This window comes from Medicago sativa, chromosome 1 (assembly GCF_051527215.1).
Source record: "Medicago sativa cultivar Bolivia chromosome 1, Bolivia_mono, whole genome shotgun sequence".
NCBI classification, from domain to species: Eukaryota; Viridiplantae; Streptophyta; class Magnoliopsida; order Fabales; family Fabaceae; genus Medicago; species Medicago sativa.
In genome coordinates this window covers 8,955,585-8,981,818 of record NC_140749.1, presented here as the reverse complement: position 1 = coordinate 8,981,818, position 26,234 = coordinate 8,955,585, and the positions used below count along the sequence as shown (strand labels likewise).

Sequence of the window (26,234 nt, the reverse complement as noted above, 5' to 3'; positions counted from 1 at the left end):
CCAAAACAAACGGGCCCAGAATCAATCATATCAAAATCAATTATTCCCATCGCAGAACCAAACATATTAATGGTATAAATGGACCTATTCAATATTCTTTTTTTTTGGAATTTTTTACACCTCCATTTAATATTTTATGTTACATCATACTTCTCAATTACTTAAAGGGAAATGCTAACCGGTGCCCCCGGGGCACTGGTTAAGGATATGAAAAAGGAAATTATATAATAGTTAAAGCATTGAAATTGTGTAATTAATTTATAATAAAGTCAAAAATAGTTTCCTTTTATGGTAATAATTCTCTTTTATGGCATGCTTAACCAATGTCCCGGGGACACCGGTTAGGAGGACCCTTATTTAAATGATTCAATTATTTTCTAAATATATATACCATCAATCATGAACTCTAAATGAATCCCACTCAACCCTCAATAATTCATCACAGTCCAAAAAATACGTGGGGGAACGATGGCAAGTTTGAAAGGCTTTTCAAAGTTAAATATCAATCAATATAATTCCGACACTGTTTTCTTCAATGAAGACACACCAATATTCTTTTTTTTGAAGAAGAAGACACAACAATATTCAACCGATAATGATTATCTTATAGAAAGAAAAATAAACGAGACATAATGATAAATACTTTTTTTTTTGGCATGTAATAATAGTATTATGTTCAAATACCACAATTGATTTAGCCACCATGTTTGGATAATGATAATCTAGAAGTAGAACTATTACATATTTTCATACAGTGAAAAAATGACTTATATCTTCTCAAATAATAATGATATAATACTGATTTAACCATCACACACACACACACACTCCCATTGATTGAGGGTAATGTTTGGAATAATATTCTAAAAACTATAGTGTCATTTAGTGAAAAAATAACTTTTATTTTATCAAATAATGATTTAAAACTCAAAATTAACGTGAGTTTATCAAACATATTATCGGTGAAATACTTGTACAATTTAATATACAAATTTCAAATTAGGTTTTGTTGTAACTCTTCAATCAAGAAAAAAGAATTTGATGTAATAATTCAAGTACTATCTCATCATATATATCATTTGTCTTCTAAAAAAAAATATCATTTGTTGGAAAAAAATTCGTGTGTTCACACTTCACATTAGCATGTGAGCCATGGATTCCACTTAAATGATTTTGAATTTTTTTTTTGACAAATTAAATGATTTTGAATTTAATTTGATGAATATATCATTATTTTCCATGTTATAAAAATAAAAACAATTTTTTTCTTTTTAATGAAAATAATTTATTTATCAATGAAACACATTAGAATCATCGATATCACTAAAACTTAATGTCACCTTAATAATTTTCGCGAGTCACGTTTTCTTTGGAGTATCCTTGCGTAAGACACAAACAATATATAACCAGACAGTTTGTCAAAAAATAGATTATTATCACGTACATACACATCCCCTTTCAACCGAAGATCATCATGAGAAAAGGGGAGCCATGCATGCATTGGCATATGCATCATCGCTATTAAAAAAATGTTTTCTAATCACACAAAAATACACTCTTATTTTTATTATACTTGAACAAGATCATCCCATAAATATCATTTCAATGAAGTTTTTTCTTTAACGTGACTATGCACCAATGGTGTTTCGCATTTTGATACTCTAATCCAAAGGTCAATTCGTAATCATCACAAAACCCAAAATATTTCTTAATCCAAACTCCAAACCAAAGGAATTTATACATATAATAAGGAGTTAAAGGTCCTTTGATGATTTAAGTGCTGACAAAGAAAAAAAAAATTATATAACAATTAATACATTAACATTTATACCAAAAAAACTACTAACTACATCAAACTTCAATAAACATAAACATAGCATTACATAATACATACATATCTTTCACATTCGACAAAAAATATATACAGAAGTCTCGTAAACCTAATATATCATTAACATATACATTTTTTTTTTTTTTTGAAGAAATATCATTAACATATACATAACATCGTATTACATACTATATTACATTTTAATATTAATTCATAGGTTAATGAAAATTCAAGAGCTATATACTACTACACTCGAGAGTTATTATTAAAAAGACTTGAAAAACATTCAAACACGGACCCTTTCTTTCTAATCGAAGTGAACTTCATACATAGTTCAACAGGAAGGAACGACGCCGTATTCATCCTCTGCAATTAAATTCATATTTAAATCTGAACGTTTGGCGAACCTTCCTTTAATTCTAGGTCGAGTTTCTGCATAAGCTTTTCTCGAAGCGTAACGAATTGTCTTCTCGAACCTTCTATTCTTTCTTTTCTCTCTGTACCTTAAAACCCTAGCTTCTCTTTCTACCGCCGTCATCGGAACCGCCACCGTCATCGGCGCCGTCTCTGTCGCCGTCGTTTGGTAACCGCAGTACGATATCTCCGTCATCACGTTTCCGTCTGGCACAACTCCAACCTCCATCGACGGCGAAGATACCTAAACAACACAAAAAAGAAATAAGAACATTCAGAGTTCAAATTGAAGAGGTAAATTTCACGATTCATCGTAATTTTTTTGAATTTTGGATTTCTCGTTCTTACGGTGTGATTGAAATTGTAAGTGAAAGGTTTTGAGTTGGAGAAATCGATGTTGATATCTGAGTAGTGTTCGTGTTCGTGTTCGGTGGTGGTTTTGCTCTGAGACTGCACCGGAACGACGCCATCTGCGGTGGTTCCGGGACTGTTTTGCTCCGGCGTGTCTGTTTTAGCGTTGACAGTGACGAAATCGTCAATTTCGGGGTACGAGTAGTGAGAGTAATTGAGATCAGGGAATTTAGGGTTTGAAGGAGTTTGGAGAAGCCAGGAAGCAGCTTCTGCTTCTTCGTTGGTGGCATCGTGATCATTTTCAGAGAAGAATGATTGTTGTTGGCTGTTGTTGTGGTGGTGGAAGGTGGTGAGAGGGACACGTTCGTGGCGGCGAGCTAGTGGGTTAGCAGAGTGGATGTCATGATCACAGGAGATACATAGAGCAGCTGCGTCGGCTTTGCAGGTGACGTGAGCCGGAGCTTGTTCACAGACTTGGCAGAGTGTGACGCGGTGGTGGCGGGAGGCGAGTTTGTTGGCAGCATGGATGTTGGAATCACATGTGAGACAAAGGAAAGCTGAATCAGAACGGCAGAATAGTGTTGCTTTGGATGACTTGCAGGAATCACATAGCTTAGTAGCCATTTTGTTGTTTATTGAATTGAGAGTTGCTTAGATTTTAGAAGTTTGAGAGTGTTGTGAGTGTGTTGGTGAAGTTTTGTAATTGGATTGGGAGTGTAGAAGAGGAGAGGAGGGAATGTGTGGTTGTGGTGATTGGGGTAAAGTATCACTATTTGGTGGGGTAGGGGTGATCTTGAGAGTAGCTAATTGAGGGATGACCCGTGGGTGAGCCTTAGCCAAAGACATTTACTTTGAAATTTAGGGATAGGGATGCAAGGACAGAAAGAGGGACTCTTCTGAGATGAGTGGAATAGAATATAACTCAAACAAAGTTGATAATTACATTACTACATTGCATTATTACAGTACTAGCATATTACTTTTTCTTTTTGTTTCTGTCTTTATATATCAACTTTATTATTATTTCTTAAGTTACTTGCCTTTTATTTTTATTTTCTAGGAAAATTGCTAAAACTTACTTACAAACATTGCACCAAAATTAGCAGTAAATAAAAGGCATCAATGTGGCATACTGGTGGCATATTATCTTTGGATTTCGCTTTACCCGCTTTTATTATATCCTTGCCGACATGAAATTTATTTGTTTTTTTTCCTTGGTGCAGGTTGTGTTTTCTGTTTTCTTGCGTAATAGCAGGACTTTGTATACACTTTAATTGTGGTTATTTCATAAACAAGGGAGAAAAAGGAGATGCTGAAATTCCTATCGAGAGTGAAGGTCGAGTTCAATGCGCTAGATCCACGAACTGCATCATGTATGGAGTTTCTAGCGCAATGCAACTCACGAAAGGCGAAAGAATCAAACCCTGCCTGCGAAGTTGAGGTGAAACGTGGAAATGTGGAACACCCACCACAGATCACAGTGACATTTGTTAACGGTGTGGAAGAAGCGTTCGATGCAACATCAACGCCGGTTCACCGTATAACGAAGATGATTCTGGAAAAGGGTCAGCTCCTTGAGACTGAACAAATGTTTCGTGAAGCAGGGGAACAATGGCCTGTTATCATTCCTGATGAAGAACTCTCTCAACATGCACCTGGCACCAAAGTGCGTTTTCTTCATTTTAAGCTCCTTATTCATGTTTTCTTGTCATTCATTTCTTTGAATAGATATCTTATTGCAACAGTGTTTTTTATGTTTATCTTTTTCCTCATTTGTTCTGATTCACGTTTCTAACATGGTTCATAGCAACTAACTATAAGATATGAATTGACATAAAGAGTGCAATGTAGCTGAGAATGAGTTGGTAGTAGAATTGAAATCGATTATGTTACCTTAATAATTCTTTAGGTAAATTAGGAGCTATGATGTACAAATACCACTGGTAATAATAAGTAGGAGGACCTATGAAGTACAGATACCAAACACAACACATCGACAATGGTAATAGTTTGAAAAATTGAAATAATAAGTAACCACATGTGTCGGTGTCGGACATCAAAATGCGTCGGTGTCAGACATCAAACACACCCTTAATGTGAGGTGTCGGTGTTACATAAATTAGGAATTATTTTTAGTCTGAGTGTTATTGTTGAGAGGACTGCTTTGTTTGCGTTTTAGTGGATGGATTTGTTCATTTGTTGAATGAGTAGTGCTAGCAACACTCTCTCCAACACTCACATTTTTATTGGCTTAAATCGTGGTGGATCTCACACTTTGGAAATGAGTTTCATTCAAAGTGGTGGGTCATACAATGGTTTCACCCAATAAGAGAATGAGTGTTGAAGAGAATGTTGAAAAGAGAGTATCCCTAGCATTCCTCTTTGTAGAATATAAGGTGGTTCAAGAGATTAGGTTAAATTTGTGTTGGTTTGACCACAGTTTATGGACATATCCAAGCTATTGTCGGAAGTCGTTGCAACTTGCAAACACTTGCATAAATGCTTGTCATAAGATAAGTCCAAATATGTTCTTCCAGACATCTGCTTATCCTTAATCCATTTATTACTTAACTAGCATTGTATCTGCGTTTCTATGAGCATCAAGATATTATCTTAGTATGGTTGTTTTGACAATAAGATTGCTTGTTATTTTTCTTTTCTCATTCAGCAGTATTTTTATAAAATGTACTTAAAAAGAATTTTGCGCCTGTATTATTGTATGAAATGGAAGAGCGATGGTTTTTAAGATGAGTTGAGGTTCGCCAAATTGATTGTACTCTTTGTTGTTTTAGTTATGGTTCCATGTGCATCATAAGTTGTGGGATCCGGTTAGAAGAACTAAATGTTTCTATAATAATTGGAATATGTTTTGGAGGAATTCGAGGTTTCACTATAAGGAACTGTTGTGTATTTTTGTGGTTCTACAGTGCAGTTAATTTCTTATGTTGCTATATGTTATGTAAATAGTAATTACAGTACATTGGCAGTGTAGTTGTTCTATGGGAAATGTTTGTATGTTATGTGGTTGATTTTATAATCTCTGTTTAATTTACTTGTGGGTTTTGTGTTTCCTTTCTTCCAGCCGAGGAAAGCAGAGGAGAAGAAGCAATAGCTAACAATGGTTTAGCTTATTAACCACTGGGAATTGTTCTAGGTTTTGTCCCGTTTTATCTCGCATCTGCTGCTTGCCGTGCTGTTCCTTAGAACTGAATTATCGAGTTATCGTCTGATTTTCATAATAATTGATAGCTCTTAGTCGCAGAGTTTTGAAGTTGTAATCTTGTCGTGCTTAATTTTGTTTCATCAAGTTGACGACCACGAAGCTATGTGTGAACATCCTAGCCTTTTTAGTTTCACCATGCCTTGTTTTAAGCTGTCAAATGATATCATTTTGTTGGTTTGAAACACAACTCACAAGAATCATAGTCACAGAATTCGTCATTTCACTGGAGAACCGCGAATTGGTTCGCACGAACCGGTTCGCGGTTCTTTATCGAACCCGGTTCTTCAAAATTCGTGTTGAATTCGCAGAAGGTAAGGTACCGGTTGAATAGAAGAGCAAACCGTGAAAAATGTCCCGATTTCTCCCTTTTCCAGATTCGAATTTCAAAATCATGAGTCCAGAAAGATGTGGAAGAAACAATTTCAGGTTGCATGAAAGATTTAGGGGAGAAGAAGAAAGGAGTGTGTGTTTGTGAAGATGGAGATGTTTATCTTATGGAACAGACGAAAGGTTAGAGAGAGAGAGCTTCTTTCTCGGTAAAAACAATAGGAGAATGAGTTCAGTGTATTAAAAATATTAATTAATTGTACTGCCCAATGAGTCCTTACAGTGACCATTCTGAATGCTAATTAATTAATCTCTTTGATTCCTTCAAAAACAATTACTACTCTCTTTGATAAAACGATGCATGAGTAAGTGAATTAAACAATAATGAAAAAGCTGTTAAGAAATTAATAAATCTAGCAAATAGATTGACAAAAATATATGTAGTAATTATATAAGGCTCGGATTTTGAATGAATACAAGGATATTAATATTTTTATACATGTAGTATTTTAACTAAATAATTTATTTTATTCACAACGAACCGAATAATATATTAGAGCGTACCGCGAACCTAATTAACGTACCGACTATGTATACCCCCTAACGAACCCAATTCTTTGAGAGTGACGTACCGCGTACCCGAACCCGTACCACGTACCAAGGCGAATTGCGAACCAGGTGACTATGACAAGAATGTCAATGCCTACATTTGAAGTTTGGTTTAGTGTTCTTGTGATTGAGAGGGTGATTTCTGTCGGCATACAATGCTTCTGTGCATTCTTTGATAGAACTACCTTATGATACTAAGTACTGCAAGTTTAGTTCCAAACAGTTATAGTTGTTGTGTTTGATGCCAAGCAGCTACATGGTGATCATATGGCACAAAGTGCCCAATTTAAAATATTAACCTAAGCACAAGGAAAACTGAAAATACATAACAGTTGAGAAAATTTGAGATATCATCTTTCAGGATGTAACTATTTTGCTATTTTGAAAAGGTGATTCTACAAATTTACCATGTATTTTGAGATTGTTTGTGGCTTGGAAATCAATCAATAATGCAAAATTTGACATAGTGGAAATTAATGTGGATTAGCCAACTCATAATTCTCTACTGGTCTTTATATAGCAAACAAGATGTAAATGCAACAATTTAGAACCGTTGGGTAATGAATTTTATCTCACAATGAAAATTACTGCAATATTCATTTATATCTAAATTATTTAATTTAACTCATTATAGTTTGTAACCTTGTAAAAAGATATTTTAAAATATATAATGGAATATTATTTTGATTTTTAAGTTGGTCTTATATATTTTTATTATGAGAAATGTCATTTTTTTTTCAGGATTTAAAAACTCAATAAATATTAAGCATAAGCCAAACATAGAAGTCATGGTCATAAGAATTAAAAACATACTTACATCTCTGATTCAGTTAGCGTGCATACAATATTAATTGTATGAATCATGCTTATAAGTTGCATTAAGAGCATTATTTAAGAATTCAAAATGGATTTTTCTCGTTCATAAATCATAATTTAATTGACAAAAATGATGAAATTAACCATGATTTAATTGATGAAAATGAAGAAATTAAGCATAATTTAATCGACGAAAATGACGAAATTGTTAAGCCGAAAGCCTTTAGTCAGAACTCAGGTTCTTTCATTTGTATGTGAGCAGTGATCATAGAAACAAGTCAGACATTTTAAAAGTAATAAATACACTATTTTCGAATAAAAAAATCAGTTATCAGAGGCGTGTCAGTGTGTATCAGGTTGCGGTTCTATGGAGCATGTTACTCATTTGTTCCTGTTATGTCCGTGTTTTGGGTCGTTGTGGCCTCTTTTGCGGCACTGGATTGGATTTGATGGCGTTGATCATGGTGATATTTCAAGTCACTTTGTTCAGTTATTCATTCCACAGGTGGCTTGAAGGCGCGAAGGTCTTTTTTGCAGCTTGTTTGGTTGTTGACTGTTTGGGTCTTATGGAACGAAAGAAATAATAGATTATTTAATATGAAAGAAAGTTCCATGATTCAGTTACTCGACAAAGTAAAATATTATTCTCTGTGGTGGCTGAAAGCTAACAAGGCCATATTTGTTTTTGGTGACCAATTGTGGTGGTCGAGCCCTTTGTCGTGTTTAGGCATTGGCTGACCTCTTGTTGTACTTTTGACTGAACTGCTGTTTCTTTTCTAGTTGTCTTTTTGGTACATCTTGTGTTGAGAGGACTGCTAGTGCAGTGTTAATATAATCCATTTTTGTTTGTTCAAAAAAAAATACAAGCGAAAAATTCGAGCACATTCAAGAAGAAGATGCAATTAGCTGGTCGTTAGAGTGAGAGGAAAACTCCCAAAATCCAGTTCCCATCACATTTAAACAAGTTAAAGTTTACACTAATCGCTTCAGGAAATACCTATGAAGGCAAAACCAAAACCAACATAAAATATAAAGACCAAAAAGAAGCAGAGAGAGTACTGAATGATGTAAGATTAAAAATAAATAACAAATTGTCCAATCACTCCATTTTAATCCAACTAATAAATAGTTTTGTCCATCATTAACAAAGAAATTGACAAAGATTTTGCTAACATCTGTAGATAATCCAACTATCTACCATTGGACTTGGATTTTCTATGGCTTCAACGCCATACTAACACCTACCACATGACTTTACCAACAAACTATCTATAATGAAACACAATCACTGTATATGCTGTGAAGAGCAAGAACCTCCTTCATTTTCTTGTGAAGTGGAAGTAGCTGGAACAAGTACAAGGTTGTCAATTTCTTTGTTAATGATGGACAAAACTACAGGGGTAGCCAAGAATGTTGGGTTCTCATTCCCAGCCATAATGACAAGGATATTTTCTTCATAGACCTTGACATGTTCCTTAGTTTGAGGGTCACCTTCTTTGTTGTCCAAGTTACTATGATCCTCATCTTGGTTGTCCCTTGTGAGTCTACAATAAGAGCATGCTAGTGCCAATAACGCCAAGGCTATGAGGCCTATAATGGCAGCTAGTCCTCCAAAGAGATATGGCAATGGAGTGTGCCATAAGGAGTGAGTAATATTTGTTGGGGTGCTGTTGGGGTGTGTGTTTAGCATTTTGGTGGGTATACTCCTCATTTTGTATTCCTTCTTTGTTTTTGTACTATTGTTTTTATAAAGAAAAAAACGATTTTGTTAGGAGGGAGATTGAGGTGTAGTAGAAAGGAAGGAAAGAGGGTGAAGGGTGTAAGCTTGGGAAAGAAGACATGGGGAAGTAGGTATTTATAATGGCCAACATCCATGAAGAAGAAGATTAATTGAGGGGACATGACATAATAAGATAGAAAGTTGATTCACCTATTTTCTAACTGTAGCTAGCTTTTTTAAACTTCAATTTTCCTTCTTATGATTCGATTGTTTATATCTTTAAATAATTTATTTATTGCCTAAGAATATTTGTTTATTCTGATGTATTCCAATCATTTATGTAGTACTATATGAGTTCAATCTCTGGCTAGGATAACTCAGTGTCAAATTTTATATATCTCTAAGGAATAAAACATTAAATTGTTCAGTTTCACGTGTCTTTGACTAGTTCTGACACTCCTATGACCTGCGTAAATTTTAATGGATTTGAGTAAGATTCACCTATCTTATATTCAACTATTTTTAAATTCAACTATTCTTCGTTCGATTATAATAGATTCGACTAAATTTTAATTCATTTACTTACTATCCTCGACTAACAATTTAATTATTTTTATATGTAAACAATATTGTTGGTTTTACTTTGGTGGTGGAAACCGAACCTTCAACTTTTTTGTCACTCAAATTTTTAACTCTCACACTCTAACCAATACCATCAAACCGCACACATATATTCCCTTGATTATTTACTTATTGGGTTACACAATTTTCTTATTACTGAAGTTTTAGTGGTACCAATTTATGAGGTGGAAATATTCTATCATTTTTTTGTATATAATTTAAGAATCTCATGTGTAGTGCAAATGTGCCCTTAGTATAGTTAGAATCAATTTTGAGTTGTGATATCGTTAATTTGCACAAATGGGATATGAGAGAAGGGTAGTGCAATTGTTTGAAATGTCTCTCTTCATCTCAAGGAGACAAGATGATGTCATGAGACAATTGAATTGTCAAGAGTGGGGATCACAAAATAAAAGTTGATTTCTAATCATAATTCTTTGAGAATATAATGCACAGGCATGAATGAGGTAATGTCAAATATTATTTAATCTCTTCCACCATTACTAGCATTGCACCTTCAAAAGGAACGTTTCTTTGGGAATAAACCATCAATTTATCAATTTGGATTATAAATTACATTATCTCTCTAATTTAGCCTATAAATTTTGTAGATGTATTAATTATCAATTTTAGCCTAGGGGTTAAAACTAAACATATTGAGTCTCGAGAAGTGGAGAATCTCAAATTTAAATTTGTGTTCCGGCACATCAAATATCTTTAAAAAATATGGCATTTGCAAGCATTTTCTTAACTTTATTTTTTAACTTTATGAACTCGTAACTTTATTTTTTAACTTATGCCCCAAGGGCACAAGTTAACATTTCCCTTTTCAAATTTATGATCTTTTACCCATGTTTCAATATGAATCTCATCACATTTACACATGCACCATAATTCCACTAAAGTTAAGGTCGATCTAAACATCCACATTAAAATCTATACGTCGTTTAAAATCAACAAATAAAAGGAAAATCCATAATTACTTTGTTTCCACTTTCCATACATTGATAGCTCTCCTTTATCCCAATATATTTGATGATGATTTATGGTTTACTATCGTCAAGTAAACATCCACTCATGAGACACATTCCGCATTCACTATCTCCTTGGATGGGACCCAAGAACCCCTTGTGGCTTTCCCGGTATAGATAAGATTCATTTTTTTTATTTAATTTTTCCCCTTTCAAAATGTGCAAAAATATTATTCACCCCACTATAAACAAATAATTTAACAATTTAATCTTTAAACTATCCTATTTTCTTTTACAATACTCTGTTATATAAATATCATAAGTAGTCTATGAAGTGTGTGTACACACACATATGTATGTCCTCATATATATATATAATTTTTAAAAAAAAGTTAAATTAATCCACTTAAATTGGCAGTGGGGAGAATCAAATTTGAGACTTCGAGGAGGAGCATACTCTCATGTCTCAAACTAATACAATCAGACCAACCCAAGTGGGTTATCGACTAAATTAGAGATATAATGAAAGTTTAACAAATTGATGGATGGCTTATTACGCAAGAAACATTCCTTTACAAGGTGCAATGCTAGTAATGGTGGAAAATGTTAAAGAATATTGACATTACCTCATTCATGCTAGTGCCTTATATTCTCAAAGAATTATTATTATAAACCAACTTTTATTCTTTTATTTTGTGATCCCCACTCTTGACAATGCGATTGTCTCAATACATCATCTTGTCTCGTTGAGGTAGTGACATTTCAAACATTTGCACTCATATCCCATTTGTGCAAATTAGCGATACCACACGGCTGAAAAATTGATTCTAACTATACTACGGGCACATTTACACTATTGACATGAAATTCTTAAATTATATAAGAAGATGCAATAGAATATTTCCAACTCATGAATTCGTACAATTAAAACTTGAGTAATGAAAAAATTGTGTAACTAATCAAGGGGATATATGAAGCATGATGGTTAGAAATTGAGTAAGAAAATTGAAGGTTCAATTTCCACTGCCAAAATAAACCTAACAATATTGTTTTATGTATATATTTTTAAATCGTAAATATTAGTATTTTTCATATCGTTAGAAATTGAACTCCACAATTTAACCCCTTCTTTAAAAAAGAAAAAACTTCTTTAGTTCCTCCCCTCAAACCTTTTTGAAAGTCAGGACTTGTACTCTGGAGATTTTACTCCACAACTTATTTAATCTCTTAACTCAAATCAATTGAGTTACTCAACCCCTTACAATATTGTTTATATCTAAAAATAATTGTCCTTGTGAGTTTAACTCAATGGTGGGTACAATGCATAATATATGCAAAGTTTGGGCTTCAAACCCCAGACACTAAGAACGGCAAGCAGGTGAACTAAGGTTTAGCCGAATGAAGAATAATCAAATTAAAAAATAGTCGAATACGAGATATGTGAATCTTTCTCACGTCTAATAAAGTTCACAATGTTTGTTGAGGTGTCACAACAAATAAAAAAAACATAAAACTTGACAATTCAACATATTTCTCGTTAGAGAAATAAAATTTGATAGAAAAAAAAATTGATAGAAAACTATCCTATAGTCAGAGATTGAAATCATGTAGGACAAGCAAAATAGTTACTAAAGAAAAATCATGTACCATTCGTTAGAGAAATCATGTACTAACTACCAAATGATTCGATGACTTAAGAAAAATAAATAATAAATTTTTGGGTTAATTATGTTTTTGGTCCCTACAAAATTGCGACTTTGTAAGTTTAGTCCTTACTTAATTTTAATAGCATTTTTAATCCCTACAAAAAATTTCTGCACTCAATATTAGTCCTTACTCAATCCAAATTTGTTTAATTTATCTTTAAACTCTTAAGTTTTTCAACAATTTTTTACAGGCGTGTTAAGAACATTATTAAAAGGTCCTCCGAAAAAAATATCGCAAAAATTTGATTTCTACGTCCATATTTTTGTTACTTATATCTTAAATTTTTGTCGTTTTAAAAAATTCATATTTAATTTATTTCATGTTAAAAAATTATAGATTTTAGTAAATGAATCTTTCGTAGTGTTCTAAACTTGTATAAAAAGAATCGTTAAAAAATTTAAGAGTTTAAGGATAATTAAACAAAATTTACTTTAGCAGGGACTAAAATTAGAAGTAATTTTTTTTTGTAGGGATTAAAAAAGCTATTAAAATTAAGTAAGGACTAAACTTAGAAGGTCGCAATTTTATAGGGACCAAAAACATATTTAACCCTAAATTTTTTAGGCAATAAATAACTGATTTTATCTAACATGTACAAGCAAAATAGTTTTGCACCATACACACATATCTTTTTCACTATCAGATTAAAAAGTCATATCATTTCTTATTTAATTTAATGGTGACATTTATTGGTTCAATGATAAAAATTATAATAATACAAGACCTATTTCATGTCTACACCATAGAATCGGCCTAAATAAATATTTAAAATATATGAGCATTTGAATCATAAGAAGGAATATTTAACTTTAAAAAAGCTAGATACAATAGGTGAATCCATTTTCTCACTTATTATGTCATTTCCCTCAATTAATCTTCCTCCTCATGGATGTTGGCCATTATAAATACCTACATCCCCATGTCTTCTTTCAAAGCTCACAAGTCACATCCTTCACACTCTATCCTTTCCCTTCTACACCTAAATCTTCCTCTTCCTAACAAAATAGTTTCTTCTTTCTTTCTAAAATAAATTGTACAAAAACAAAGAAGACAAAATGAGGAGTATACCCACCACAATGCAAAACACACACCCCAACAACACCCCCACAATTACTCCCTCCTTATGGCACACTCCAATCCCATATCTCTATGGAGGACTAGCAGCCATTATGGGACTCATAGCCTTGGCGTTGTTGGCACTAGCATATTCTTATTGTAAACTCTCAAGGAACAACCAAGAAGGGGACCACAGTGACTTGGACAACAAAGAGAGTGACCCTCAAACTAAGGAACCCATCAAGTCCTACGAAGAGAAGATCCTTGTCATTATGGCTGGGAATGAGAACCCAACATTCTTGGCTACCCCTGTAGTTTTGTCCATCATTGACAAAGATATTGACAACCTTGTACTTGTTCCAACTACTTCCACTTCACAAGAAAATGAAGGTTCTTGTTCTTCACAACATAGGCAGTGATTGTGTTTCACTAGCTAGTTGGTTAGTAAAGTCATGTGGTAGATACAAGTGGTGGGTGTTAATTTGGTGTTGCGGTTGTAGAGAATCCAAGTCAACTGGTAGATAGTTGGATCCTCTTCCGTTGTTAGCAAAATCTCAGTCGTTGAATTAATTTAATATCTATGAGATCAACGCTATTAGTCACGTAGAATTAAAAAATTAGAAATTAAGTGTGGAGAAGTTATGAGAAGAATTTTTATTTTTAATCTATCATCATTCACTGCACTACTTTTTGGTCTCTTTATATGGTGATAGGAATTGGAATTTTGGGAGTTTTCCTCTCATTCCAAGGACTAGCCAACTGCATCTTCTTCTTGAATGTGCTCGAATTTTTTGCTTGTCTCCAAAAGCATAACTAAATTTTTATGGGATATGTTAACTTGTGCCCTTGGGGCATAAGTTAAGAAACCAAATGTAGAGTGTTTTTCTTGAAACTTGTGCATTCAATGTCTTAAAAGTTACAAAAATAATACTTTCAATATAAAATTTATTTTTAATTCCATTTTAAGCTTCTTAACTTGTGCCCTAAGTGCACAAGTTAACATGACCAATTTGAAAATTATATGAATTTTTAAGCTTCAAATTTAATATTCATATGCAAACATTGGTGAAAGACCATATATTTGAAGACTAAGAAGTCACAGAAAATAAAACCATAGATTTCAAGCTTGAAAATTCATATGCAAATATACCAAAATGACAAAAAAAAATTATATGAAAAAAAAAAAAAACAAATTGTTACATGAAATTAAGTTAAGGTACCATGACTGTAATTTCTCCTACAAAATTAATATAGATATTTTGATTTCATGTCATATTTCTAGATTTAGGAGAAGTTAGATCAATCTTTTAAATAAATCTCAGAGTTTTTAGAGCGATAACTCCCCAAGTGTTCGTCAAGAGCTACCTAGTACATTAAAAATGAAATTACATATATATATTTTTAATGGATTGAAATAAACGTGAATATTTTTCCTAAATTCATCATTCTCCCCACTAAAAAAATTCCTATCATCTTTTACGTAAGGGAATCCTCCAGCCATGTTGAATCAGATTAAATTCCTCATCAAATGTTCTTCTCAAGATACACACCAACATGGCGTATTTAATTTTTCATAAGATTCTATTCATTTTATCAATTTTGCTTGGAGGTTCCCTCAACTTTTTCTCCCATGATTAATAATGTCAATTTCTGTTCTACATTAAGGCTACACAATTAAGATACTCTTAGCAAATTTTTCTCTCCTTATTCGGAAAGAACTAAATCTTTAAATTTATTTCGTAATGGATTTGAAGTCATTTCAACAACATATTGTAACTAACCTCAACATGCATGTTGATATATTTTATAGTAAGCTAGTGTAAATATTCTTTATCTCCATGTGATGTGATGTAGCTTGATTACATATTCTATCTACCTATATTGATCAATTTCCTTCATAAAGATCTTCGGATCAAAATAGGAACCACCTTTTGCCATAGGCACAATTAATCTCTTTGATGCTTCATTGTATTTCATTTGTTTCATAACGTCAAAATATATTCTCTACCCATTTGCTAAAGAGTTGAAATGCTCTCTAACTTTGATCTTTCATATTTCTTTGGGTCGTCGCTTTTAGATAATATTCTCACTGGCTTCTCACTGTTAAAAAATATCAGATTCTTTGCTTTTTATTTATACATTCCTTCTGTCAAAATATTTTTTAAAAAAAAAGAAAAAAAATAGTGTACATTTGTAACCTGCGGATAAACATTAAATCTATTTCTTTTCTTTCTTTTTTTTGAAAGAATCTATTTCTTTTATTATACTCTTAATTTAATTAATCATGCATATTTTCTTTATCATACATTTTGCATGCTTACAAAAATAATAGTGGAAACAAAATTGCTTATCAAGCCTATGGAAAATTTCTTAAAAGGAATAGAGCATTGCTTATACCCTTAAACACTTGGAGAGATTGTTAAGATGAGATTCCCGATGTGATGAATGACACCAAATTCAGAATCCAAGACATCAAAATATGATTGTTTCAAATAAATGCTAGAAGCAATTGTAAAAATCATCATGTTCTAGTCATTGAATGCTACCACCAACAATCTAAAAAATGGGAAATAATAACAAACAAAAAATACTAATCATGAGGAAGGATGAAAAGGTTGGAAATATCCTCCACAGTTTCCAAAAACATGAAGAAGGATGAGGAAAAGAGTGATCATAGAAGCTGGCTATTCTGCTAACAGCGGATTAAAACAAATCAATGGTTAAGATGCTTCATTGTAAGGGATATGGAGATTTATAATTTGACAAATATTAGTGTCCTAAATACAAATATAAATGATGTTTTTAATTATTCACAGCACTCCTAGTCTACTACAAACCCTATCAAATATTGGTAACTGCACGGATTGGTAACATTTATCATAAATAAGAAACAAGGCATGCCTTCTGAGGTCCTTTCTGACCATTTACAACATGTTAACAACACCATATCCTTAATTTCCGAAGTACTCCACCTCCTTAAGATAAGAAAATTTAATGCCAGGAGCAAATAAAGCAAAGAAACCAAAGGCGCCGCAGCTCGTGAAAATCACAAAGAGATCAAGTAGAACAGATTTCAAAAGTTATAGCTTTTTGAGTGGATAGCTTATGTAGGACATATTCGCTTATCATGATATGTTTGTGCTATAAGCTACAAATCAGTTGTTTATCCAAACAGGGACGTAACGAGACAAAGAAACCAACCAGTCATTGTGTTCAGAAAGGGTCGGTATATAGCTTGTTTGATTAGGCCAATATTAGACATTCTAAATTCTAATACTTTACAAATTAGCAATTGATGTCATAGCTTGAAATACATATCTCAAGAAACCTAAACATATTGAGCTACCAAGTGCCAAAATCCTAAACATATTCAACTACAATTGGCTCTGAATGCTATAGCTTGCAATTCTACGGTGCCTTGATGTTTGAAGTCTTGGTCAATTTCTTTATCAATATCCTGAAAACAAGAAACCATATTAGAATATATGATATCAAAACTGAAACAAATTTGGCCAAGAAAAAACCACAGAAACAAAGGCATCTTTTGTAGTCAATTTGTTCAAATCCCAATTCCCAAGTATTTCCCTTTTACTCATTTCATCAAACAGGTTGCAAATTTGTAACCAATAGAAACCTTTCCAAAAGCACAATTCTACATATCCACAAACAACCCACCTTCAGATCTACGACACTAAAAAAAACATCATCAACAATATCCATCAATTTATCGTTATATCAAATGCAAAATATCTTCACCAAAAAAGATGCGATTTGGATGACGACATAGGCATATCAATTCAAGTTACAGATTCGCCATATTCCCAAAACAGCAAATATGAATTGGGAAAGAGGTTATTATCAAGAGAAGGAAGAGCCAAGAGAGTTGTGACAATTTGATGTAAAATGGGGAAAACACAACGTTTAAGGAAGAGAGGGTGACTCGGCGTTGTAGCGATGAGAAGAAAAAAAAGGAGCACAAAGACGCAGAGCTCTGCGAGAAAAGAGAGAAGGTGAGAGTTATATGAGGGGAGAAGAGAATGACACATGACTCACTCAAAGAGTTGTTTTAATCTTAGCCCTTCTTTTTAATCCAATGGCTGCCAATTAATCCTCTAACTTACTCTCGCATAAAAAAGACTTTCTCACTAGTTTTGTCTGTGTTCTTGTTGAAACATTGGCTTTCTTGAGCCGCCACGTCCAGAATGAATTATAAGCAAAACATAACCGATATTTCCTCTATGATGCATAGACTTGGACCAATCTGCAATCAACGGGACCTTAGTATTTGCAGATTCAACCCTTTGTACCTGTAAACCTAAATGTGTGTAGACTAAATTTGTAGATTGAGCTCATCCTATAGCCATCCAAATTGTAAACTATTGTGGTTGTTAGGCTACTAGTGTGATTGTTTATGAGTTCATACTTGCAAGGAAGGTTTAATTTGCAATAAAAACTAATCAAAATGGTGACCATTTTGTACAGGGGTAGATGTAAGGAAGGTTTAATTTGCGAAGGAATGGATTTTGGGTGCTATATCCCTTCATATTCACATCTCTATGCTAATCTAAAAATTACACACCTAAAGATTACTTGGAATTAAGAAGAGATGTGAAATTAATCCCAGATAACTAACAGTCCCTTTAGTGTATGTTAGTATATATCCCTTTGGATTTGATCCTGCAAACAACTTCAGTCCTAGAGATTATGAAAGGAAATAGAAACAATTAAATTAGAGAGCATGACATGGCTACAATGAAATAGAAATAGAAACAGTGAAAGTAGACCCATTCATATTAGGAAGTGACAAAAAGATATGCAAATTCAATATCCCTACAACTCAGATTTCAGATAATCACAATCAATAAGAAAAAGCTATTTTATGACAGAAAATGAGAAATTTTCAACAGCTTAACTATCTTTGTTTTACTATCTCTAAACAAAATAAGAAAGTTCTACTTGGGAAAGAAAGTCTCTGCAATGTCATATATCAAACTAACCCTTTTCGATATATCAAAGCAAAAGGATTTTGTGGTGAATCTGATTATATAAAATAGAACACCTCTTCACCTATATTTCAATTGATGGAGTTTCCTTTGCTACAGTGTTGTACAAGCCATTACAGAACAAGGAAACTAATTTTTCAGTATGGCAACTTTCCTGTGTTGTTCTATGATGAAAAAACATTATCATGCACCCCTGAATAAGGTTTGTTCTTCCCCTTTAAAAGAATGATCTTGTAACATACTAATTTGTCATGTTGACAATTTGGATGCTAAAAAATGCCACAACAGAAAAAGAGAAAAATTAGAACTAATGTCAATTTCCAGTTTTCATATATGAGGGACTTACCAACTTCTTCCATGACCAATCAAGCATCCCTAGATGCCACTTTCCCCGCCCTGCATTAGCTCCAGCACTTGCTCATGTGCTTGCTGTTAGAACAAAAGAACTAGTTTAGGGTTGTGCTTGGGATGATACGTGAATTCCATAAGGAGATATATAAGGTTACCTGTTCAGTGTACATAGGGCTCCCACCCGAAACGAGTGTGGGCCAGAGCCAAATGGTGGATGCAGCGGCAGTGAGATACTCATCAGCATCAGCATGAGCTTGTGATGGTACTGCCAGGAGAATGTTGTGTTGTTTCATGGCAAGAGTGTTAAGAGTCTCAGAGATACAACCACCATCATCACCAATATACAAAATATTTGAAGGGTTGTCTCGATTTTTCCCAAACCATGACAGCATATCAAACATAATAGTATTGTCACTTGCATCCACACCTGAAATCAATTCGCGGCTATGATTATGGAGAAGAAGTTTACAAAAAGTGATCATGAATAAATTAAGTAATTACCAGATTTGTGATGGATGGAGATGCCAGAGGAGTAAAGTTCATTTACAACTTCAGTGGAGATTATATCCTTGTCTACGTAAGCCGAAATAAAGAGTTCACCATGAAGGTTGGCATTCGAAAGAGCACAACGAATTTTCTTCGCAATGTTGTACACTGGCTCGCGATCTGTTGTTGGAACTTTACAAATGCCAACGTTCCAGAAAACTGAAATGCTCTTATTTTCATATTCCATGGTCTGCTCTTGCACATGCTCCTGTTAGAACACAGACACGACTGTTAGAACAATAGACACCTTCCCCACCTTCTATGACTGATTGATACGTGAATTCCATAAGGAGATTTTAAAGGTTACCTGTCCCATAGGATTCCCACCCGAGAGGAGTGTGGGCAAGAGCCAAATCGCGGAGGCAGCGGCAGTGAACGACGCATCAGCATCAGCTACTGATGGTACAGCAAGTAGAATGTTAAAGTTTTTGTCAGCAAGAGAATTAAGAACCGTAGTGATAGCATAACCACCACGACCAATATACAAAATATTGGCAGGGGTGGGATTATCCACAGGGAACATACGCATATTCATCCACATACTTTTGTAACTATCATTTACACCTGAAATTAATTAAAACATGATTATGATTATGGGGAAGAAATTCACAAAAATTATTATTAAAAAATTAAGTAACCTAATTAATACCGGATAGATGGAGAGAAATGCCAGTGAAATAAAGTGCTTGTCGAACTTCAGAGGGGATTATATCCTCGTCTCCATAGGCCTTAACAGTAATTTCACCATGAAAGTTGGCGTTCCTCAAAGCTACACGAATGTTTTTCGCTATGGAGCTAACTTTCTTAAAGTCAGTTGGAACCTGGCAGCTGTTAAGGTCCCACCACACTAATATCTTTTTCTTCGCATATTCCATAGCCGTCTCAAGGAGAAGTCTGGTTCGAAAGACATGAAACATTACTAAATGATCAAGAGTCATAAAAAACAGAGACATCTTTCAAAAAATAGTAACATTCAAGCATGCAATCAGTAACAAAGACTCGTAAAAAAACTTTCCACACATTTTGTAAAACAGTTTGTGTGCAATCAGGATCATATAGCATGAAGCCTCCTTTCACGCATTTTGTCAAACAGTTTGTGGATATTTCAAACAAGGTTCAATTTGAATTCATGTTAAATAAATGGTAAGCTATAGAATCAGAGAGTAAAAATAATTGGAGAACGCTGAATAATAATGTTGAATCAATCCAAAAAATAAGCATTGATTTGAATCATAAGTTCAATATAACTGTTAGGGTTTATGAATGAATGAGTGAAGAAGAAGAAGAATAGATATAGATATACATTACATACCTCAGTTTGTAGAAGTAACTGGAGAGAATGCAAAGATGAGAGTGCGGCGGCGGTGACAGTGGAATGCACGGAGGAGGAACGCAAGGAAGAAGGAACGGTGAGTGAGAGCGAGAGTGCCTCCACTTTATGACTTTTCTATTTTTCTTTTCAATTTTGTTGGTGCCAAACATATATCTTCCGCATGCAAAATGCAAAAACTAACTAGACTGCACCACGTAACTGGTAATTTATTATCGGTAAACACTTGATTTTGAAGGAGGAACCTTGAATTATTATTTTTTTCTCTTTCATTTCAATGTTATAAAATAACCTCATTTTTTAAATTTTACTTTAAATCTTTTTTAAAAAGGAATTTACTTTAAATCTATATTAATTAGTTTTTAATTATTTATTGTGTCACATAACTAGCGATGAGAATAAATCAAACCGGTTTATAGGGACTTGCAACATAGCCTACGACATATAAAAAGTTTGTTAGGCCTATCAGGTCGGCCTACTTAAGTAAATATGAATAATATTGTTCATTAGTAATATTAATTTTATTATATTTTGTACTTTGAATTAAATATTAAATTTGTTAACCTTTTAGTAATGTTTAAACTTATTATTTTACTTTTTTTTTTTTTTGCATATTTATGTGTATTGTTATAAATTACAATTGAAATATGATATAGTATATAGTCAAATTCTCTAAATAATCGTGTTAAATATCAAAAAGGAATTTAATCACATTGATTTATTAGTTCGCTAGTCTATTCAAACTCATATCACATTAGACATTACTTGTTTAAAGAGGTTCATATGAAATAAGCTTTCAAACATACTATCAGGCCACATGAGGCTTTCAGGAGGCCAGACTAAAACATAAAAAATAAGCTTATGACAGACCGCAGGCTAGACTTAAGCCTTAAATTTTTTGACATATTAGACTTAGGCCTTGCAAATCCTAACTCAACCTAACCTATTCTCATTCTTACTTGCACATTAACACCATTGTCGTGGTCAAATGGGGGATTATTTTTATTTTAAAATAAACATAAAAATTTGATGGATACTTTTCAATGGTAAAAACTTAGATTTGTAAGCTTGCAATTCTTCTAGTTTCATCTCAGATAATTCTTTTGATTCTTCTATGAATACCATAATATAATCAAATCTTGCAGTTAAAGATCTTAGTACCTTCTATATCTTGTGCAAATCAGTGATAGTTTCACCACAAGCCTTCATTTGATTTGTCAGTAGTACCAATCATGAAAAGAAGTATGCGATACTTTCATCTTCTTTCATCTCTGTGTTCTCATATTGCTTCTTTAGACCTTGCAACTTCACTTTCTTGAGCTTTTTATCACCACCATACAATTTCTTGAGTGTATCCCATGCACCTTTCGCCGTGTCTTCATCAATGATCTTTTCAAATATGTTTGGATCCACACACTGGTGAATCACCCTTTCCATCTTTCTTCTATTGTTGTGATGAATTGTTCTCTGCGTGCCCGTCACATTTGCTTATAATGCTGGAAATTCATCATTCACAATTTCTAGCACGACTTGAAATCTCAATACCACCTTCATCTGTGCGCACCATTTGTCATAGTTTTCACATTTGAAAACCGATATATTTACAGGAAACTGAATAGAGGTTGTGCTTCCATTCACCATTGTTGAAAGCTTGGAACGAACTAGGCTTTGATACCAATTTGTTGGGATAAGCTGCTTAATTTGTGGTATAACTCAAGTGAATTAAGAAAGAACAAAGTGAAAGAGAGAGAGAAAGATTAAGGAGAAAATAGATTATTGAAATTTTATTTGACTGATTTGAGTGATACACTTCATTTGTGAATACAAGTTGTGTACTTTCTCAATTCAATACATCACTTATATGCACAAACGAAAACTTCTAACTAACTATGGTTACTTGACCACTAAGTAAACCTTATGGTGAGTTAATCTCTAACTAATTAATTCATCCTTATCTAACTAACTTCTAGCTCGTAACAAACTAATAACAAACTTGTGCTAATCTAAAGTATATACATCATAACCGTTATACACTAGATAACTGCATCAAAGCATTCTCTACGATGATCTTCTATACCTATGGATCCTCTCCACCTCCAGAGCCTCTGTACCTCTGGATCTACTGTACCTCTAAATTTCTTTGTACCTCTAGAATGAATTACTTCAACTCCAAACAAATTAAAGCATCATCCCCGACAATGAAATCACTATACAGAGCCACACAAGTTAATTTTCCCTCACAAAACTAAAAGTGTTCAATTATATAATTTCGGATAAACCTATAAGTTCGACTTGTCAATAAGAAGTTCGCCAATATCATCATCACATGTATAATTATCGTGCAATAGCATGAAGGCGACAAACATGGGGTGACAGATAGGGACTCATTTGGTCTAGTAGCATGAAGGCGAAACCAATCACAAACGTCAGTGTCAAGAAAACCACTAGAGCATGGAGAACAATCTCATGCAAATGGTTGCATCTTGTACATGACGAGTTAATGGGAAGAGAATTGTGGGCGATAAGCCACACAAATTGTCTCATAGTCATTCCAATGCATCAAACGAGAGTATAAACATAGGTAACAACAAAACATCGTATAAACCCCGTTTGAGGAACCATATACCAAATAAAAACATCGTCCAAATTGTTGTCCATATTATTGGTATTGGTATTTGTATGATTAATTTGATTACGTACTTACTGGTTATGCATTTTTTCATTACTCAAATTTTAATTGTACGAATTTATGAGCTTCCTTAAAAAAAATTTGCACGAATTTATGAGCTGGAAATGTTCTATAGTACAAATTTTGAGTAGCAATTTGCATAAATTGAGGGAAGGAGAGTGCAAATGTTTGAAATGTCTCTACCTACACCAACGAGACAAGAAGATGTCACGAGACAATTGCATTGTCAAGAGTGAGGATCATAAAACAAAAGAAAAAAGTTGATTTATAACAATAATTCTTTTGAGAATAGAATGCACCAGTATGAACGAGGTAATGTCACTATTATTTTAAGTCTTTTTTTGATAGAAATTCACTTTAAATAAATAGGGTGTCTGCATTCGAATCTCGACCCCACACACACAGACACACACACACACACACACACACACACACATATATATATATATATATATATATATATATATATATATATATTATGTTTTTTATTTTTAATATCTTAAACAATTACTAGCGTTGCACTTTGAACGGGAATATTTCTTGTGGGTTGAATAATATCTTTGCACATTTTGAAAGAAAAAATATTAAACAAAGGAATCAAATATCTTGTATGTTTTATTAGGAGAGCCACATGGATTTTGGGTCTCATCCGAGGCCATAGTGAATGAGAACTATAATGTTTCACGATCGGATGTTTATATGATGAAAGTGATAATAAATAACATCACATACTTTTACGATATAAATCACATCACATATATAGGGATAGAAAAGAACTAGGATTCCATCCGATCAACGGATCCAGCACATTTGAGGCATTCATGATATTGATGGTTGTTCGATTAAGATTGAACGGTATAAAAATATCCAAATTTGAATTTAAACCGTCCAATCTTAATCGAATAATCATCGATATTCTGAAAGCATTCGAGCGTAATCTTGATAAAAAAAAAAAAAAAAAAAGAGAGCAATCAATGTGTGCAAAGTAATATCTGAAAGCAATCTAGGACTTTTGTGTTTCTTCAATTGAATTAAATTTTAGATTTAGACAATATGCATGTTTGAATTAATGGTATGTATTGTGGAATCATGGTGCATGTATCACTATGGTTATGTCAAAATAGTCATTAGTATCATCTTATTAATAATAGTTTATCATCTCTCATTTTATTTTTAAATAAAAAAGAATTATAATTTTATCAAACTCAACATCAATTTAAACATACAACACTTGTTTGTTTCATGAAATAATAAAAGAAACAAATGCGTTTAAGGTTCACCATGTAAATCTGTGGATAAATAAATCCAAATATAGAAATTATTTGTGCACCATACACTACAAGTCTCACTTGTGCATATTAGCAATTTCATTTGTTAGTAGCCCCTATGTTTACAAACATTTAAATGCTTGATGCGAGTTAGTTTATATGTAACTAACCTCAACATGCATGTTGATATATTTTATAGTAAGCTGGTGTAAATATTCTTCATCTCCAGGTGATGCGATGTAACTTGATTACATATTCTATATCTACCTGTATTGATGAGTTTCCTTCATAATGATTTTCGTATCAAAATACGAACCACCTTTTGCCATTAACCTCTACGATGCTTCATTGTATTTGCTTCATAAAGTCAAAATAATTCTCAACCCATTTGCTAAAAGAGTTGAAATGCTCTCTAACTTTGATCCTTCATATTTCTTTGGGTCGTCACTTTTAGTTATTCCTACTGTTTTCTCAGTTATAAAAACTATCGGATTCTTTGCTTTTCATTTGTACATTCCTTCGTCAAAAAATAAAAAACATAATCCGCAAATAATAATACTAATTTCTCAGACATTTCGTGTTGGAATCTTTCGTTGCAACTAAAGAAAAGTTACAAAAATGTCTGCAAGGAGAACTAGTTCGGTCCCCAACTTGGATATGATGTGTGACATATAGTTTCACTAATTTTGAAATTAATATTCTTTTTGTACTAAAATTTCAAAACACATCCTATTGATGGTGATCTGAGACGTTTGTCATGTTGGTATCCTATTGTTAATCGCATTAAATCTAGATTGTCTGGTTGGCATAGCCGCTTCCTTTCTTTCGGTGGACGTCGTCAAGTCTGTCCTAACTGCTTTGCCCGTCTATGCTCTTTCCTTTTTCAAAGCTCCATCAGGTATAATCTCTTCCATAAAATCTTTATTGAATAAATTTTTTTGAGGGGGTTGCGAGGGACATAGGAAAATTACTTGGATATCATGGTCTCCTATTTGTTCGAAAAAGGAGTATGGTGGATTGGGGGTTAGGAGGTTGAGGGAGTTTAATGTAGCCTTGTTGGATAAATGATGTTGGCGTTTGTTAGTGGATGGTGATGCGTTGTGGCGTAGGGTGTTGGTAGCTATGTACGGTGTGGAGGATGGGGGCCAAAGTTGTTCTTCTTGGTGGAGGGAGATAGTGAGAATCCGAGATGGGGTTGGTGTTGGCCATGATAAGTCGTTTGCGTCTTATGTGTCGTGTAGGGTGGGAGATGGCGCAGATACATCGTTTTAGTGTGATGTTTGTTGTGGAGGTGTGTCTTTCCGTGATTGTTTTCGGCGCCTCTATGATTTGGTTGTTGACAAGTCGATTACGGTCATGGATATGTTTTTGTCTGGGTGGGAGGATGGGGGTGAGGCGTGG

At 33.5% G+C, this 26,234-nt stretch overlaps 3 protein-coding genes across 4 annotated transcripts; 1 reads left to right on the top strand and 2 right to left on the bottom strand.

Moving 5' to 3' along the window:
• Positions 1 to 1,573: 1,573 nt before the first annotated feature.
• LOC146952384 (zinc finger protein CONSTANS-LIKE 3-like) lies at positions 1,574 to 3,264 on the bottom strand. The gene is made up of 2 exons (XM_085701397.1): positions 2,594 to 3,264; positions 1,574 to 2,489 (listed from the first exon to the last, which is right to left on the bottom strand). The coding sequence occupies exons 1-2, from the start codon at positions 3,218 to 3,220 to the stop codon at positions 2,166 to 2,168; spliced, it is 951 nt and encodes a 316-aa protein (XP_085557523.1). The 5' UTR covers positions 3,221 to 3,264; the 3' UTR covers positions 1,574 to 2,165.
• LOC146952383 (uncharacterized) lies at positions 2,339 to 6,006 on the top strand. Of its 2 annotated transcripts, none has more exons than XM_085701406.1 (3): positions 2,339 to 2,539; positions 3,820 to 4,262; positions 5,679 to 6,006. In XM_085701406.1, exons 2-3 carry the CDS (start codon positions 3,906 to 3,908, stop codon positions 5,706 to 5,708), a joined length of 387 nt encoding a protein of 128 aa, XP_085557532.1. In that variant the 5' UTR covers positions 2,339 to 2,539; positions 3,820 to 3,905; the 3' UTR covers positions 5,709 to 6,006. The 2 variants fall into 2 exon arrangements, with proteins under 2 accessions (XP_085557532.1, XP_085557539.1); XM_085701413.1 differs by having other exon boundaries at positions 2,378 to 2,539; positions 3,893 to 4,262.
• Positions 6,007 to 16,853: 10,847 nt separating this feature from the next.
• On the bottom strand, positions 16,854 to 22,175 carry LOC146952382 (uncharacterized). Its single transcript, XM_085701378.1, has 7 exons — positions 20,859 to 22,175; positions 20,196 to 20,440; positions 19,854 to 20,110; positions 19,502 to 19,754; positions 19,156 to 19,427; positions 18,996 to 19,078; positions 16,854 to 17,103 (listed from the first exon to the last, which is right to left on the bottom strand). Exons 1-6 carry the CDS (start codon positions 21,026 to 21,028, stop codon positions 19,025 to 19,027), a joined length of 1,251 nt encoding a protein of 416 aa, XP_085557504.1. The 5' UTR covers positions 21,029 to 22,175; the 3' UTR covers positions 16,854 to 17,103; positions 18,996 to 19,024.
• Positions 22,176 to 26,234: the final 4,059 nt, after the last annotated feature.

Bases quoted from the DNA above. Each gene is read 5' to 3' on its own strand.
- LOC146952384 (XM_085701397.1), bottom strand. From the start codon at position 3,220: ATGGCTACTAAGCTATGTGATTCCTGCAAGTCATCCAAAGCAACACTA. The intron at 2,490-2,593 runs GTAAGAACGAGA...TGTGTTGTTTAG, and splicing joins CTTACAATTTCAATCACACC to GTATCTTCGCCGTCGATGGA.
- LOC146952383 (XM_085701406.1), top strand. From the start codon at position 3,906: ATGCTGAAATTCCTATCGAGAGTGAAGGTCGAGTTCAATGCGCTAGAT. The intron at 4,263-5,678 runs GTGCGTTTTCTT...CCTTTCTTCCAG, and splicing joins AACATGCACCTGGCACCAAA to CCGAGGAAAGCAGAGGAGAA.
- LOC146952382 (XM_085701378.1), bottom strand. From the start codon at position 21,028: ATGTTTGGCACCAACAAAATTGAAAAGAAAAATAGAAAAGTCATAAAG. The intron at 20,441-20,858 runs GTATGTAATGTA...CTTTCGAACCAG, and splicing joins AGTTACTTCTACAAACTGAG to ACTTCTCCTTGAGACGGCTA. The intron at 19,755-19,853 runs GTAACCTTTAAA...GTGTTCTAACAG, and splicing joins GTGGGAATCCTATGGGACAG to GAGCATGTGCAAGAGCAGAC.